Source organism: Macrobrachium rosenbergii, chromosome 3, assembly GCF_040412425.1.
Source record: "Macrobrachium rosenbergii isolate ZJJX-2024 chromosome 3, ASM4041242v1, whole genome shotgun sequence".
Lineage (NCBI taxonomy): Eukaryota > Metazoa > Arthropoda > Malacostraca > Decapoda > Palaemonidae > Macrobrachium > Macrobrachium rosenbergii.
In genome coordinates, this window is record NC_089743.1 from 9,845,228 (window position 1) to 9,861,382 (window position 16,155).

A 16,155-nucleotide genomic window follows, 5' to 3' on the forward strand; every position below is an offset into this window, starting at 1 on the left:
AATTTTGATGCCAGTTACCCTCAGAATCTTGGCAGCCTGAAGGGATTCCATTATTTTGTCATACTTTGATACTTTCTGTTTAAATACCTTATATATATATATATATATATATATATATATATATATATATATATATATATATATATATATATATATATATACACACACACATATATATATGTATATATATATGTGTGTGTGTGTGTGTGTGTATGGTCCAGCATAACTGTGAAACACATTAAGCAGTTTCAACGAAACTTGGTATACATATGACTTACTATCTGGGAAAAAAATACTTTGAGGGTAAGACATCACTGGCAGTAAAGGGGGTTGGGGTGGGAAGGGGTTGGCATATAAAAATAACCAAAAACAACAGATATCAGTGTCTAATCCACTAGTTTTTGAGGTCGCTGAGATGAACAGTGACACTCCCTATGCCTTTTAAGTCCAAGTTCAGCCCAGATAGGAAGGGGGGTGAGAACGGGTGAAAAATAAAATGTCAAAAATGATAGATATTAATATCTAATCATAGTTTTTGAGGTTGCTTAGATGAATAGTGACACTCTCGATGCTCTTTAAGTTCAAGTTCAGCCCTGACAGGAAGGGGGTGAGAAAGGGTGAAAAATAAAATGTAAAAATGACAGATATTAGTGTCTAATCCATAGTTTTCGAGGTCGCCAAATGAATAGTGACACTCCTGATGCCCTTGAAGTCCAGGTTCAGCCCCGACAGGAATGGGGGTTGAGAAGGGGTGAAATGTAAATTGTCAAAAATGTTGGGCAATTTAATTGAAGCAACTATCTTAACAGGAAAGGGGGAGAGAGAGAGAGAGAGAGAGAGAGAGAGAGAGAGAGAGAGAGAGAGAGAGAGAGAGAGAGAGAGAGAAAATGATAGGGAAAGGAAGTGAGAGAGATAGCAGAGGGGGTGTTAGGGAGGAGAAGGAGGGAAAGGGTGCGTGAGAGTTGGAGACCGAGAAAGAGAGTTTATCGGTTGACATTCAGAGTTTTCCTAGGGAGCACTGGGTTGGTCAGCTAATATATATATATATATATATATATATATATATATATATATATATATATGTATAAATGTGTGTGCACGCTTGTGTGTGTGTGTTTGTGAAGGTGTGGGTGTGTAATATTTATGTAAAATATAGCAAACATATATATATATATATATATATATATATATATATATATACATATATATATATACATATATATATACATATATGTATTATTTATATATATATATATATATACATATATATAATATATAATATATATATAATTATATCAAATTTTACAAACCACTTCAAAGCGAGCCGCTTCTCGTGTTTGTGAACAATTGAACAAAAGAATTTCATTAATATAAAAATCATATTTATGCATATTGTTGCCAGGAAACTGAAGTAGATCAAAGTAATTGTTGTTCTCACACTTGTATGACGGGTATCCTTGGAAGACCGCCTGACCAGAATTGCAGTAGTAATCGGAACACCAGTCCGAATAAGTTTCGTAATTTGCGTGCCAATGACCTTGACTATCCAGACAACCTGTGAGAAAAGTAAGAGTCGGTAGTTTTATGATTTCTTTAATGATATTTTATTGGTGAATGATAATACCACTTCATAGATGAAAGTAAGGATACCATCATGGTCTCGCAACTTAGTTGATGTGTTCTGTTTCTGAAGAAAATGGATCTCTATGGTTCTCTATGCAGCATCATCCGTTTTGGGGTTTTGAAGGAGTTCTTTTGCTATAATTTATTTTGAATTTCAGTCGTTTGAAACGGGCTGGATTTCTCAAGTATGTTTTAATTGAGAAATTGTTGGATGGTGTGGTGATTTTAAAACGTATAATAAAATTCTAGAAAAGGAAATGATGTCTAGTAAGTAATGCCTATAAAACTAGATCATGGGTGAATTTTTAAACATACAGCTTATTTTTTATCATTAACTTTATATTTATTGGTATACTTAATATTTTCATAATTTTTATTTGACGGTAAATTTTATATAAGTTCAGAATTTATTCGTTGTTACCCAGTACTTCGTTTTTCACTTTCATGTATATGTGAAGAGGTCTTTACTCCCTAGTCTGCTCGACCCATCAATAGAGATTCAATCAGTCGCTAGTAGCTGGGCCATTTGCAGGTTATAATTTGCCATTTTTCCATGCAAATCTGGTATGTTGAATCTTATCAGCGTTTAAACCTAGGCTAAAAGATACTGTCTTTGAGTACGTACGTTAAAATTTCGTTTTGCTCGCTATACGAACACGCATACCTATCCGTGTATGGTCAGTGTATGGTCTCCTATTTGCGTCTTTTTCGCTAGGAATGTTTCATAATTTATTGCAATATTGTGTATATTGCTCTTCACAGAGTGACTTATGACCAATAAAACATCAGAGACCTATTAATGATTTGACCTTCAGACGACCAAAAACCTTACATTCATGAACATGAGTGTTCATAGGCATCGAATAACCCCACTGGCACAAGTAGGCCTGGCACCGGTAGATGTAGGTCTCTCCTTCCGCGTGCCATTCCCCATCAACATCACGACAACCTGAGGAATATTGCGAGAGATTTTAGACAAGTAGCCAAGGTTTCTAATTTGATGTGGTGCTTATTGATTAATGACAGTACTGGAAAGTAGGGTGGGGTTAAGTTAATGACCTGCAGTTGGGATATGACTTTGTTTTAAGGGTGCTTACAGTAGGTGCAGTAAATTTATGGTAATTCTGAAAAATTGGAATACTATTGGTGACGGATTAAGTGAGATGGTGGTAAAGAAATATGTCGTCTGACGTGTCTGGAATGGTATTAGATTTTTTTTTTAATTGAGATAGACAAATATGATATGAATAAAAGTAAAATTAAAACTGAAAGTGAACGCCAATAAAAGGATTACATGTCTGCTAGCATAGCTGATATAAGAATAGTACATGATAGTTCTTTTAAGTATTAAAAAAAAAAAAAGATGAAAGTAGGATAATGGAATATGCAAACAGTAAACACTTACAGGAAACATGACAGGTGGTGGTGATGCAGTACAAATTGAAGTCTGTATAACTTTTGATATTGTTTTAATGGAAAGTGAGTTATTGATCCTGGAATAATATAACTTGAAAAAGAGAGAGAGGTATTTGGAGTAGTAATGCGTGTAAACTAGGGCTGTGTGAAGGAACAATTTAACCAAAGGACCTATATTGAAGATGAACGTGGCTGTTGAGTGTGTATGTGAAAATAAGTAAGCAAGTGGTCCAGAGTATTATGCAGTGTTTGATCATGTTTGACGAATAAGAAAAGATGGATTTGGGGAAAAGAATTGATCTGGAATTCAAAGGAAGAGGCCGAGGGAACCTGTAAAGGCCTGCTAGTGCACGAGAAATTTCGGAATAAGTCTAAGTATCTAATAACTGATAGTGTTGAGACTGAGTGTAGATAAATGGGAGATATTCACAAATTGAAATTGACGTTTGCGGTGTGGCTTCCTTTTACATGAAGAAGTCACGAACCTGGTATATTGTGTCATTAATTATTTTTTCAGCAGCAAAAGAATGAGTTCGGCATTGGCGATTGTTTATATTCTTTTCTAAAACCAGAGAAGATTTTCTGCCGGAAAAGAAAAGTGCAAATCTCTTTTGAAATGAAGAAGATAAACTTTAAGTAATGTTTTACGAGCACACTCACAGTTTCGTGAAACATATCCTGGACCATCCAGTAAATATGAGACGCCTTGCACGCATTGGTAATCTCTGCAATACTCGGTGTATACTTCGTAATTCGCAAACCACTCTCCGTAGTAATTGGAACAGCCTGCAAGGAAGGGAAGTTCATGTATTAAAAGTAAAGAAATCGGAAAATTATGGATGAAATAAAGTTGGCTTGTACAATCTAACCTGTATGGATGAAGGAATAAAAACTTGCCAGCTTTGTATATACATATATACATGCATGCATGCATACATGCATGCATACATAATACATACATGCATATATATATATATATATATATATATATATATATATATATATATATATATATATATATATATATGTATGTTGATAAATTAAGGTACTGAATTGAAGAAAAAATAAACATTTGTCAATTAAAAGTTACGAAAGAGTATTCAAATGATTTTTTGGTAAGATTAAGAAACTATCCGAATAGTATTGATCAGAGTAAAGAACGGGTACTTAAAGAAATGTTACAGAAATTCACGGAGCAAGACATATCCATTAAGTAGTTAAACCAATAAGCGAGCGAAAAATAGCGATCGGTGAATATATGGAAATAGTCGGTAGTACATTCTGGGAGGAAGCAACTTGCCAGAGTAAAGCCCAGAATTTCAGGCGAGTTGTTAATGTCAGGGAATAGCGTCAAATTATTTGTGTCAGTGAAGCATCTGGAATTTATAAGCAAGCCATATATTCACAAAGCAGCATAACTATCATATATTTATGATCTGAGGAAATGAAATGCAGTTTGCCGAAAAATATTCGCTTGTTATAGCAGAAGAATGTTGCGCGTGGTTTGGCCTTTGAGTTATTGTGCTTTTCTGGAATTTTTTTTTTATTTCAGCTCACTTCGGAACGAGAAAAAACTCCCTTTGAGTATGATTGCTTTTTCGCGTAAAAATCGAAGGATGATAGAGTCCCAGAATGGTGGTGTTCTCAACCTTTGTGTTCTTTTTTTCTTCCGGTGAAAGTCAGTGCTCACGTGATAGCAGATGTAGGTAGGAAATATAGAACGTTTGGTAAAGCTAATGTCTTACATTCCTTTACAACACTTGGCAGAGGGTAAGAGTATCCCCAATTGCACAAATAGGCTTGGCAGTCCTTGATGTAGGTCTCTCCTGCAGCATGCCATTCTCCATCGTAGTCAAGACAGCCTTGGCACAAAGCAAAGGGGAAAAAAAAGTTTAGTCTTTTCAAAGACCGTGTAACTACTAATTGTAATATCTGTAATATACTGAAGTCAGTGAAAAATATCATAATGACAGAAATGTGTTGGTTTTGGTTTTCTCTACCTCTTCAAGAAACGCAGAGAAACTTGTTAAGCCAAAATAACCATGAGGGAAGATTATATTATATGGTATATTGAACTTTCCACCGGAAACAGTTCCCCGTTAATCCGGTCATTTATTTCTGTTAAAATAATTAATTCATACATAAACAGTCCCATTTGTCAACTTACAGTGTCGTGAGTTGCTGCCGAGGGGTCGAGCAATTCCATAATCACAATAATAATCTTGGCAGTATACGGAAAAGATCTCTCCATTTCCATGCCACTGGCCGTCCCATCCAGTGCAGCCTGGTCCCAAGTAAAGCAAGAGAACGGTACAGAGAGGGGAAGAGGAGTGAAAAATAGGGGAGTATCAAGACAAAGTCGGAAAAGAAGAGGGTCACAGCGAATATGTATATATCTATACATATATACACATACATACGTACTTATATACACACACACACACACACACACAATTCGACTCTCTTCCCAGTCTTTTGCAAACTCTCCTCTGGCGGCCTTCCTTGTTTCACTTGTTCTGTGACTCGCATATTGAAAGGAATCAACTGCTTCGCTTATTCGTACATGAATATTAACTTTCATTACCCACCTTCCTGGTTTTTATTTACCCACAAAACCTTATACTTAATCACTTGAATTCTCAACTTTCTCCTCTTTCAAGCAGTGTCAAACTCTTTTACGAGCTTTGTTGTATTTATTCATTATCCCCAGTTAGCGCTGTCATTAGCAAACTTCCAGCAACCCGCACTTCCTTGACAAATAATTTTCTTATCCCATACAATTTCTCTGACTTACCGTATCACTATACAGATACACACACGCACGTATATATATATATATATATATATATATATATATATATATATATATATATATATATATATATATATATATATATATATATATATATATATATATAATATATATAGGGTGTAACACGAGTTTATGCAGATATTTTGAGAAATGAAAGAAAAGTAATTCTGAAAAGAAAATGTGCTATAAACATATACATTTTAAGGCTACGTTTGCCAATGAGGTGAATTTTTAAAATATCGTTAACGCTGCTCTCAGTCAAGAAATGGAACACGGGATGTTGGGATAGTCAAGGATATGGGGGAAGGTTTGATTAAGCACATTAGGCAACTGGATTGCTGATCTTTTAATTATGATTTTTTTTTCTTGCAGGTTATTCAAAAATGTAACATTACAGTCCTTTCAACTAGTAAATCACCTGTGAACAGACGTCATGTAATCTCATTTGATTTACGTATCAAGATAGTAGTGTAAATGTTGCTTGGCAACATTTATTTGCGATTATTGAATTCTGGCGCTCTCTGTCCTGCCGCCTCGTCACGGAATTGTTGAATCAGTAGTCAGGACTAGGACTATGCCTATGCTGAATGAGTGATAGTGACAGTCTCATGATGACAAGGGACCGCAGGTAGGGAGGATACTGCACTTTGAATAATGTCGGCTTTTTCACCTCTTCCGATTACTGTATAAACAGGCTACCTTTGACAGGAACGAAAGAAGAAAGGGAATTTTCAATACTTTTTCCCCCCTTCTTTTTCACCCGAGAGAGACGAAAGCGTTTTCATATGAGTAGGTGCATTTTTCCTTTGACTGGTGTGTGATGAATACTTTTGAGGGAGAAGGAGAGGTTTTTGATAACAGGTTTTAATCTTTGGTCGGTGTGTAAAGAATAGGCCTATCTTTGATGAAGGGGAGATTCCGTTAGGCTTGCTTTTCTTTTCTTTATTGGAGCCTAGCGAATACCATTGATGGAGAGAGAGAAGGTTCCAATGATGCATGCATTTTTTCCCGTGTCCAGTATCTAAAGGATATGTTTGATTTGGAGGTATGTTATTCACATCGGTCTAATCGCCATTTCCTTTTTTATAACAGTGGAGTTCACAGCCTTGTAATTTTGAAATTTAACTGCTGCAAAACCCATAAATAAACATCTTATGTGCATATTCCACGTTACGGGAACGGTAAGGAATTGTCTCCAGATTTTTGCTCTCAAAATGAATCAGGAATCTGAGACTTGTAACCCGGAAACGCTCACTTGTCTTGGAGGAAAAGCGAGACTGCTGAGAGTAACAAGTGAACTGATCAGCTCCATCCCCCTCCCCATATCCATGGCTACTCCGACATCCCGTACGCCATCTTACTTGCCCGAGTAATAATATAAACGGGTATTTGAAAAATTCACCTCACCGACAAACGAAGCCTTAAAATGCAAATGTTTACAGAACATATTCTACTGAACGACTTTTTCTTTCATTTCCCAAAATATTTGCATAAACTCGTGTTACACCCTGTATATAAATGTATATATTATAATTGCGTCATGACTATATATGTATGTTTTTTGCAATAATATTATATATATATATATATATATATATATATATATATATATGTGTGTGTGTGTGTGTGTGTGTGTGTGTGTGTGTGTGTGTGTGTGTATAGACATGTGTGTTGTGTTAGTGAGTGTTTGTTGTGTGTATGTGCGTAAGTGTTGTCAGTCTCTCGGCATGTTTATTTGTGCTTTCTTACTATTTATATTATCGTTTGCTAATTTTAATTACCCTCTCGTGTGCTTAATTTCTACTTTAACTCTTTGTAGTCTCAATACTTACAATGACTCTCTGAATAATGCACCCAATAATAGTATCCGTAGAAGCAGTAATAACTGTTGCACTGGTACATAAAGGCTTCACCATTTGCATAATATCTGCCATCAGGACCCAAGCAGCCTGAAAACATGACACCTCATTCCAGATAGTTATCATCAGTAAATGTTGTGATTAAATAAATGCCTTTACGTCTAGTTAGTGTAAATGAGTGGAGAAGGTAGCTACAAGTTATCCTAGAGTGAAATTCCTTCTTGCTGTTCAACTGGATATTGAGGACTGGGCACTGGCATTCTTTAGTTGGATTCTTTTATATACTTTACTCTTTTGAAGATACCAACAGCTAATGCGTCTTATTAATGAGCATAGCAATGCGTTTTGTCTGATGATAGTGATAGTAATGAAATTTGAAAATCTTTGTTAACCCTTTGAGTGAGTACATCTTTGTTTTCTCAGTTTGAAATGCTGTTCGAAAATATGGAATCTGTTAACCTTTTGAATGGAAAAACAGAGGTCATGCTATTCCCGCTTCAAAAAAGAATGATCTAATACAGTCACTGGAAAAACTGTATGGCCCCTCTGCATTAAGCAACTGCAGGAATTCTTAATTCCTTCTGTTTATATAAATTATTCCACGAGCCAAAGGAGGTGGAAGACAACCCTAAAATTTATATTGTTCTCTTAACTGAAAATTTCGTTTAATTTACGAATTTTCATATGTACGTGATTATAAAGCTGTTTATTTCTACTTTTTTTTTTTTTTAGCAAAGACGTAACATCAGGTTTATGCGTGGATCTTGTAAAGGGATTTTAAAAAGTATCAGTTACGACCTATTAAATGATACTGAGATCTGTTTGATTAAAGCCGTAGATTTATGAAAAACAGCATTGCTGTACAACTTCAGGGATTTCCCGGAAGGTTCTGTTATCGAAAAAAAAAAATAGTACTTGAGAACATTTTAAACTTTTGGAAATTGTTTAACATACTTATGATGATCAAATTTTGGAAATTGTTTAACATACTTATGATGATCAAATATTGGTTTTTCTTTAGGAGAAACATCCGTCTGAAAACCTCGAATTCTAGTGAATTACTACATAATGAAACAGAATGCTAGTAATGGATGAACCGTAGATGAAAGTTATGAGAAAATGATGCACTTACATCTGGCTCTGTCGTTTCCTGTATCATACCCGATGCCGCCACTGCAGAAGTATTCCCTGCAACCGGAAACGTAAAGTTCACCGTTTAAGTGCCAGTTTCCCCAAGTGTCTAAGCAGCCTGAAAAGAATTTTTTACACTTTTATATATATATATATATATATATATATATATATATATATATATATATATATATATATATATATATATATATATACACGCACACACACACACACACACTTATGCCAATTATTCCCACTAAGAAGGAGAAATTACGTGAAATTATAAATCATTAATGTCAGACGTAGAGTACATTGCTCCACCTACACTCAGTGACATTTGCGCCGGTAGGGTGTCCGACTCCATTTTCGCAGATGTATGCTTCGCAGTAATCATTATATGAGATGCCGTTTTCGTACCAGTGACCCTCAGCACTGTAGCAGCCTGAAGTATGCGAAATCTCATTAAATTATCTGTCTAGTATAAAGTATGCCGTTTGTGCATGCGCCCGTCTCTCATAATTAAACCCCAATAAAACTGAGAAGTGTGCAAAGAAGTAACTTTTTATGAACAGTTTTTGAACAGTTTACTGCTAGCATGAAATAATCCATAAATAGACAAGCTTCCTACACCATTTTTGGAAGATATGTTTGCTTGTAGTGATATACAGCACTTCATACAGTATCTTAACTGCTTAACGTGGTTCACAAACACCAAAACTAATAGTCAACTAGACTTGGCACAGTGTTCAACAAACTATCAGTATAACCAAGAGCTCGGGAATAATGTTCTCCATTTGTCAGTGTATATTTTACTAATTTCACTGAAGAGAGTGTCACTGTTTAAATACTCGATGAGCTCTTCAGAACCCTTTGTGTAAGATCAGGATGTCAAAAAAGCATCATCGAACGCCATTGTTTGTGATGTATATTCGAGTATTTGTTTAGAATCATCACTGCGAGACTCCACGGTATATGGTCAACATTTAACAAGAAAAAAAAAAAAAACAGATGATGACTAGTATATCCAGAGCGCTCTTTAAAGAATCTTTTTGTGTGGTCTGATGTAAAAAATCTCAGAGCTTGCTCAGCCTTCTACTATGGTCGCTGTCATTAATGGACTATTAAGTTGAAAGACTATGAACAAATCAAAGTACGGAGGTCAGTAAATGGAAAAAGACCATATAGGGATGGAATGGGATTTTCTTGAGAAGGAATTCATCAGTTTGTTAAGATTCAAGAATGACTGATTGAACTTTATGACTATTTTGTTGCAATAAGTAGCTCAATTCTGTGTACCAAATTTCATTGCATCGTAATAATGTTGTAATATTCCTGGTGAAGTTTACATACTTTTTCATTCAGAATTCATTCTTTGCCTGTCAGCTATTTGGTTGTAGATCGTGAAAGTTATAAGAATAAGAGACCTTATTTGTCTAAAAGTCTGGTCTGTAGTACAGTTTACTAGGTCTTGTAGTGAGGTTTCTATGACTTTATACTTTTATTTTCTGTATCAAAGATTATGATAGATATGAGAAAAATAGACCTTTTGAATTACTTTATGATAGATATGAGAAAAATAGACCTTTTGAATTACTTTCAGGGTGCCCAGTTTACTGACAATAGTATGGAAATTATTTCTATTCTTGTACTGAGTTGAAGAAAGTATCATGAAGTATGGGAGACTGTGCAAAAAAAAAAAAAAAACTTTTTCCAAAGAACAACTCTATGATCTTCACATATACTTACACTTCTCTCATTATATCTGTACTTACAAGTAGGATCAACGTTTCCTGTTTGGTACTCTTGACCATCAAAGCAAATGTACTCAAGACAAGGACAGTAGTAGATATCACCCGGATTATGCCATCCACATGCGGAAGAATAACAGGGCGCTACGTAAACTGGAAGATTGAATGGAAGACTGTTAAAGTTATCCGTTATATACTGTTTTTATACTCGTATTAGTCTTGAGCATGAATAGTCTAAACGGTTACAGTTTGAATAAATATTGGGTATGTACACTTTTCAGTTGATCTTGGATTTGAATAAATCATTTTATTCTATGGCATCATAAAGGTATGCAATGTTTTAGACGTATTCATTCTCTCCCTTTGAATGTGTTTAGAGAGTGAAAAGTGCTTACCGATATGAAGCTGTCGAGTTGTGTTGCTCTCTTTGACAAGTTCATTGGTGTCTTCACTTTTTACTTCAGTTTCTTTTTGTGATAAGTTTTTAGACTTAGATAGTGCTCTCTCTCTGTTTTGGTCTTTCTTTTCCTTGGCTTGTTGATTTGCAACCTCTTTAGCAACGCTCTCAAGAGCTGAATCCCATTTAATCATTCTTGAAATCAGATCTTCTGAAAGACCAAGTTCCCTTCCCTTGCTAAATGCTTTTGTAATGAAGGACTCTACGACTTCTGGGGTAATCTTAGCTGGAACTTCTCTGGCTGCATCTTTAAGTATCGAATTGAGTTTCTCTAACGCCTCTGATATATCTTGAGAGTCTTCCTGTAGACTGTCTTGTGCAGCTGAGATTTTCTTAGATGTTTCTGCAGGTTTCTCTTTCAGTAAATCTTTTGGGCTACCAAGATCCAATCTGTTGATAGGTAAATCTCCAGCTGAAGACTTCTCATATCCTTCAACAAAATTCAGTCTATGTTTCTTGGCGGCATCTTCAAAATCAGATTGAAATTTAAATCCTCCTGCATTTTTTTCCAGATGAACCTTCGCTTCTCGATCTGCTACGGGTACTTCCTGGTTATCTAAGTTAATACTCTCACTCTCTGCTGCATTCCTCTGGAAGAGGGAAATGAATCATTACCAACTACTGGAGAGTTTTACCCAGTGTCCATACATTTTTATTTCAAGAATAATTACGTTAGCTAAAGTCTTTTCTTGACAGCCGTTTCTCATATTCTTCAAAAGTATAAGTGAATATTTTATATCCCTCATTCTTACCATTCGAAGTCCGCTTCCTTGGCCCCCAATAATACAGGAGCCCTGAAAAATGAGAGAGTAATTTGATAAGTCTTGTGTTCACAGTAAATTTGATAGATTAAAAAAATTTGAAGTTGTATGTGTTGTGCTGACCCATATAATGATGCATCTAGTTGAATGAAGAATCTTGAATTTTTTCACATCTAATATTTGTTATTAAAAAGATGTTTCGTTACACTTTCATAATACTGGCTTTTTATGCTGTGCGCCAAACAGGGACACTCACTAAATCATGCAAAGCCGGTAATCATATTAGGTGTATTGTCAAAATCAGCATTAAAATAGTACTATACGCTGTCCAGTAATTGAAATTTACAGCTGTCATTTCTTGAAACCTCACTAACTGTTGTTGCCACTTCGAGAATACGAATTTTCTTGTCCTTAGGGCGATATAATCCTGTAAAAGGAGGGTATATAATAATATACACCTTTTCATTTTTTTGCCGGGACGTCATCGAAAAGTGTCACCCTGAGAATTTTTAGCTTTCCCCACACCTTTCGCCGTGGATGTTCACGGGGCTTGCATGATGAAAGTGTGTCTTTTTCCTGTCGTACACTTCAAGTTGCTTATTTTTGAAGATCGAAAAACCAGCAGTATAACTTCCGTTTAATCTTAAAACATAAATTTCATAAAGTCTGTATAGATTATCAATCGACCTCAGCAACTGAGTCTTGCCAAGAAGAAGTTAACAGACAGACAGAAAGTGACGGTATATAGAAGTCATTTTTATGGGGGCCATTTCGTTTGTTATTACTCTAAGGGAATGTACTTACGGAAGTCAAAATTAGTAGTAGCAGCGTCCTCATCTGGAAAACGCAAAATAAATGGTAATTAGACAGGGCGGCATAGGAGAAGAAACAGAAATTATATAAGTATGTATTGCCTGTTTACTTCCTACCTCATACTTTACTTGCATTTTTTTTCATATCCTCTTAGAGCCTCGATACGGGAAGTCGGAAATAATTACACACACACACACACACACACACACACACACACACACACATATACATATATATATATATATATATATATATATATATATATATATATATATATATATATATATATATATATATAAAGATCAAAGCCACGCAGGAAAGAGAAACACTGGACGGCTGTGAGGTTTTTCGACTGGCGTCCTTTACTTAGCAGACTGCTAAGTAAAAGGCGCCAGTCGGAAGGCCTCGCAGCACTTTAGTGGTTCTCTTTCCTTCGTGGATTTTATCTTTATTTATATATTCATCACGTTCCATATTTTCGTGATTCAGTTATACACACACGCACACACACACACACACACATATATATATATATATATATATATATATATATACATATATATATATATATATATATGTGTATGTGTGTGTGTGTGTGTGTGTGTGTGTGTGTGAAAGAAATACATTCATCCACCTTAGCAAGATCAATTCATTTAACATATAGTTATACAGTGCATGTACATCCAGGCATGCTTGTATACCAAGAAAACATGAATAGCACTTCAACTTGTTTTTTTGCATTAACCCCTACTTTTCTGATCTTTTCAGATCAATAGTGCTATGTCTCTTTATATATATATATATATATATATATATATATATATATATATATATATATATATATATATATATATATATATATATATATTCATAAACTGTAGAAGCCGTATGGTTGGTAATATCTGTTCAGTATTAATTGCATCGCTTTAATTGGAAAATATGTTAATATTTTGACAATTTTGTCTTAAAAAGAGGAAAGTGGTAGTTTATGAGGAGCGTAAAATAAGAAATGATTACAGATTGTACAATATCCTCACGGAATGTGTACGATTAATAAAAATCCCGGAAACACTATCTTAAAGTTCCTTAGATCATTATCTGAATGACACTAACAAAGGACTATGAATCTCTTGCTGCAAGCTACACCACTATTTTAGCTTGTATACCTGGAGGTATCTTGTGGGACAGGAAAAGAAAAGTGGAAAGTTCATCCATCGTATGGGAACTGGAGATTAGTCCATGCAGTTACATTAAAAGTCTTGAGCACTAGTTCAGGAAATTCGTGGAAATTTTGACAGCTCAGTCATGGGAATGAATAGCAGGCTACCAGTTACATTACTGTCAATATTTTGAATAATCTGAAAAGTTAAATCTGCGCATTCTCCAAGATTTTGGGTAAGAAAAGGCATTAGAGGCATTTGAAATATGTATCAATTAGAAGTAACCTACTGAACACTTGTTTCTTTCATAAATGAGGCTCAAGACTATCCTAAAGTTTTAGCCCCCTGCAGTGATTTGTTTAAGTGGAAAAAGCCTCTGAATAAAATGTAGCAATGATACGTGAGAACAGAATCTTCACCATCCTAAGTGGCCAAAAACTAAGTGAGAGAGCAATATTTTCAGTAAGATCATGTAGAATGGTGACTTAAATAAGGAGGTTTCCAGATGTAGAACAATCAGTAGCATTAGACTTGAGGTCTTGGGAAAACTATAAATGTTAAGTACAAATAACCGCAAGACTCGGGCAATAACTTTTACCACCTCTCCACCTCTAGAGAATCTTAGGTTCTATCCATATAACAGTAAAACGTATCTCAAACTAATGTCGGCAACCTCATCACCCACATCTCGCAGACAGGTTGGAAACACGCCAACGGTTATCAGCGGAAAACGAGTCTTTAACAAATGCTGGATAATTGTATGAAACACTAATCTGGACTAACCACAAAGTCGTTGAACTTTGAGTACATGGATTTTAGCAACCGTAAGTTCAGTATTATCATTTTCTCAAGCAACTTACACGGTTTTCTACCATTTCCTTGAATCTTTGGTAAGAAATTGGATGCACCCAAAATTCTGGCTTTCATTTCTCATTACTTTGGGAGAACAGAACAAGCATGGTGGCCAATGCTGCCACAAGAGGTAAGTCATATTTCCTCACGGACATGTCGAAGACTGAATCATGTAGAGTGGACTAGACTTTTGTCACATGAAATTTGAAACCAAGTTCTAAAGCATGTCAAATTATTTTTCTGAACGATGGCCCATTATTATCTATCTCTGAAAGTGTCCCGTAAAAGTTTCAAGTAAGTCACACATGTCTGCGACAGTGCCTAGGACGTGTTATGCTGTAGGGCAGAGGGCCCCTTATACTGTAACCTCAACTTTTATAACAGTAGTTATTTCCAGTCGTATAGTCTAGCTTAAAGCTTGTTCCTTTGGTAGTTAAATCAGAACCTTTTTGCACTCTGGCAGTTAAATCAGCACCATGTCAGGTTATGCAGGTTTTAGAGTTTATCCCCGACTTGCAAAAGAACTCACAAGACATTTCCATGCATGCATAACTAGTATTCTGATATCTGCCAGTACTCTAAGAAAGTTTAAACGAAAAAAACTGATGTTATTCCCATACATAGTCTCATCTTTTTCACCTTCAAGCATTGTAGTTTTAATCACAAACTGGATTGCAAAGTTATTCAGTCCCACAATATAATCTTAGATGTGAAGAGAATTAGGATTAAATCTCCAATTGGTAATATAAAATAATCTCGACTTATGCTACGGCCAAGGAGTCCCCAGGCTTAGAATTTGTCAGCGTGAATCACTATTTGCAGTATTTGCCTGTATCCTGAGATCGAGTTTTGTATCTGGAAACAACTATGTGCTATACATTCAGTCAAGTTAGACTGAATCTTTTTTGTTACACCAATCCATTTCAATCTTGGCTCCCACAGTAAATAAATGATTTAATAATTGTAAGGTCTCTGAGTTAGAGTCTAGAGGTCCACTTTAAGCCTGTTATCCCCATTACCACCGTATGGACTGCATATTGCAATTGGGAAAGGACCCATGCTGGCAAAAGGCAGGATTGATTTTCAACAACAGTCTAAAACAACCTCTATCACACCGTAGTAAATATTGCAGATTATCCTCAATAATGTGATATCAGATACTTCTACAAAATAAAAGAATATTTTTAAAAACTTTTGAGGAGCTAGTTACCGCTGTTCAGTATGAATGCCTGCCCAAGAGTGGATAAGTTTGAAGGGACCATCCATTTTATATGACCTTAAACTCCTAGGTAACGGCAAAACCCAAGTTTTGACATTTTACGTTTTAATTAAGGTCATTTGAGTATTTTAAATGTCAAGCATATAATTACACATTTAATGGTATGTCAAGGGAGAACATCTGTACTTTATATAGCTCTTGACATTTAAACAATATAAATAAGTAGTAAATGCAAATGATTTTCTTGGTTGGATAAATATACATGTGTATGTGTATATGTATATATATATATATATATATATAT

General features: G+C 35.2%; 1 protein-coding gene across 2 annotated transcripts in view; it reads right to left on the bottom strand.

Moving 5' to 3' along the window:
- The window catches only part of LOC136852547 (uncharacterized), an 18,056-nt gene extending 2,133 nt beyond the window's left edge, over positions 1 to 15,923 (bottom strand). The window contains exons 1-14 of one of the 2 annotated variants that reach the window (XM_067127294.1): positions 15,843 to 15,923; positions 12,612 to 12,644; positions 11,799 to 11,840; positions 10,985 to 11,636; positions 10,614 to 10,742; positions 9,167 to 9,283; positions 8,843 to 8,959; positions 7,684 to 7,800; positions 5,207 to 5,323; positions 4,785 to 4,901; positions 3,700 to 3,825; positions 2,456 to 2,572; positions 1,439 to 1,555; positions 1 to 36 (exon numbers count right to left, since the gene is read on the bottom strand). The exon at positions 1 to 36 is cut by the window's left edge and continues 81 nt beyond it. In XM_067127294.1, the coding sequence (XP_066983395.1) occupies positions 1 to 36; positions 1,439 to 1,555; positions 2,456 to 2,572; positions 3,700 to 3,825; positions 4,785 to 4,901; positions 5,207 to 5,323; positions 7,684 to 7,800; positions 8,843 to 8,959; positions 9,167 to 9,283; positions 10,614 to 10,742; positions 10,985 to 11,636; positions 11,799 to 11,840; positions 12,612 to 12,644 (1,837 nt within the window). In that variant the 5' untranslated portion in view covers positions 15,843 to 15,923. The remainder of the gene's footprint in view (positions 37 to 1,438; positions 1,556 to 2,455; positions 2,573 to 3,699; positions 3,826 to 4,784; positions 4,902 to 5,206; positions 5,324 to 7,683; positions 7,801 to 8,842; positions 8,960 to 9,166; positions 9,284 to 10,613; positions 10,743 to 10,984; positions 11,637 to 11,798; positions 11,841 to 12,611; positions 12,645 to 15,842) is intronic. The other variant, XM_067127304.1, reaches the window with a different exon arrangement.
- Positions 15,924 to 16,155: the final 232 nt, after the last annotated feature.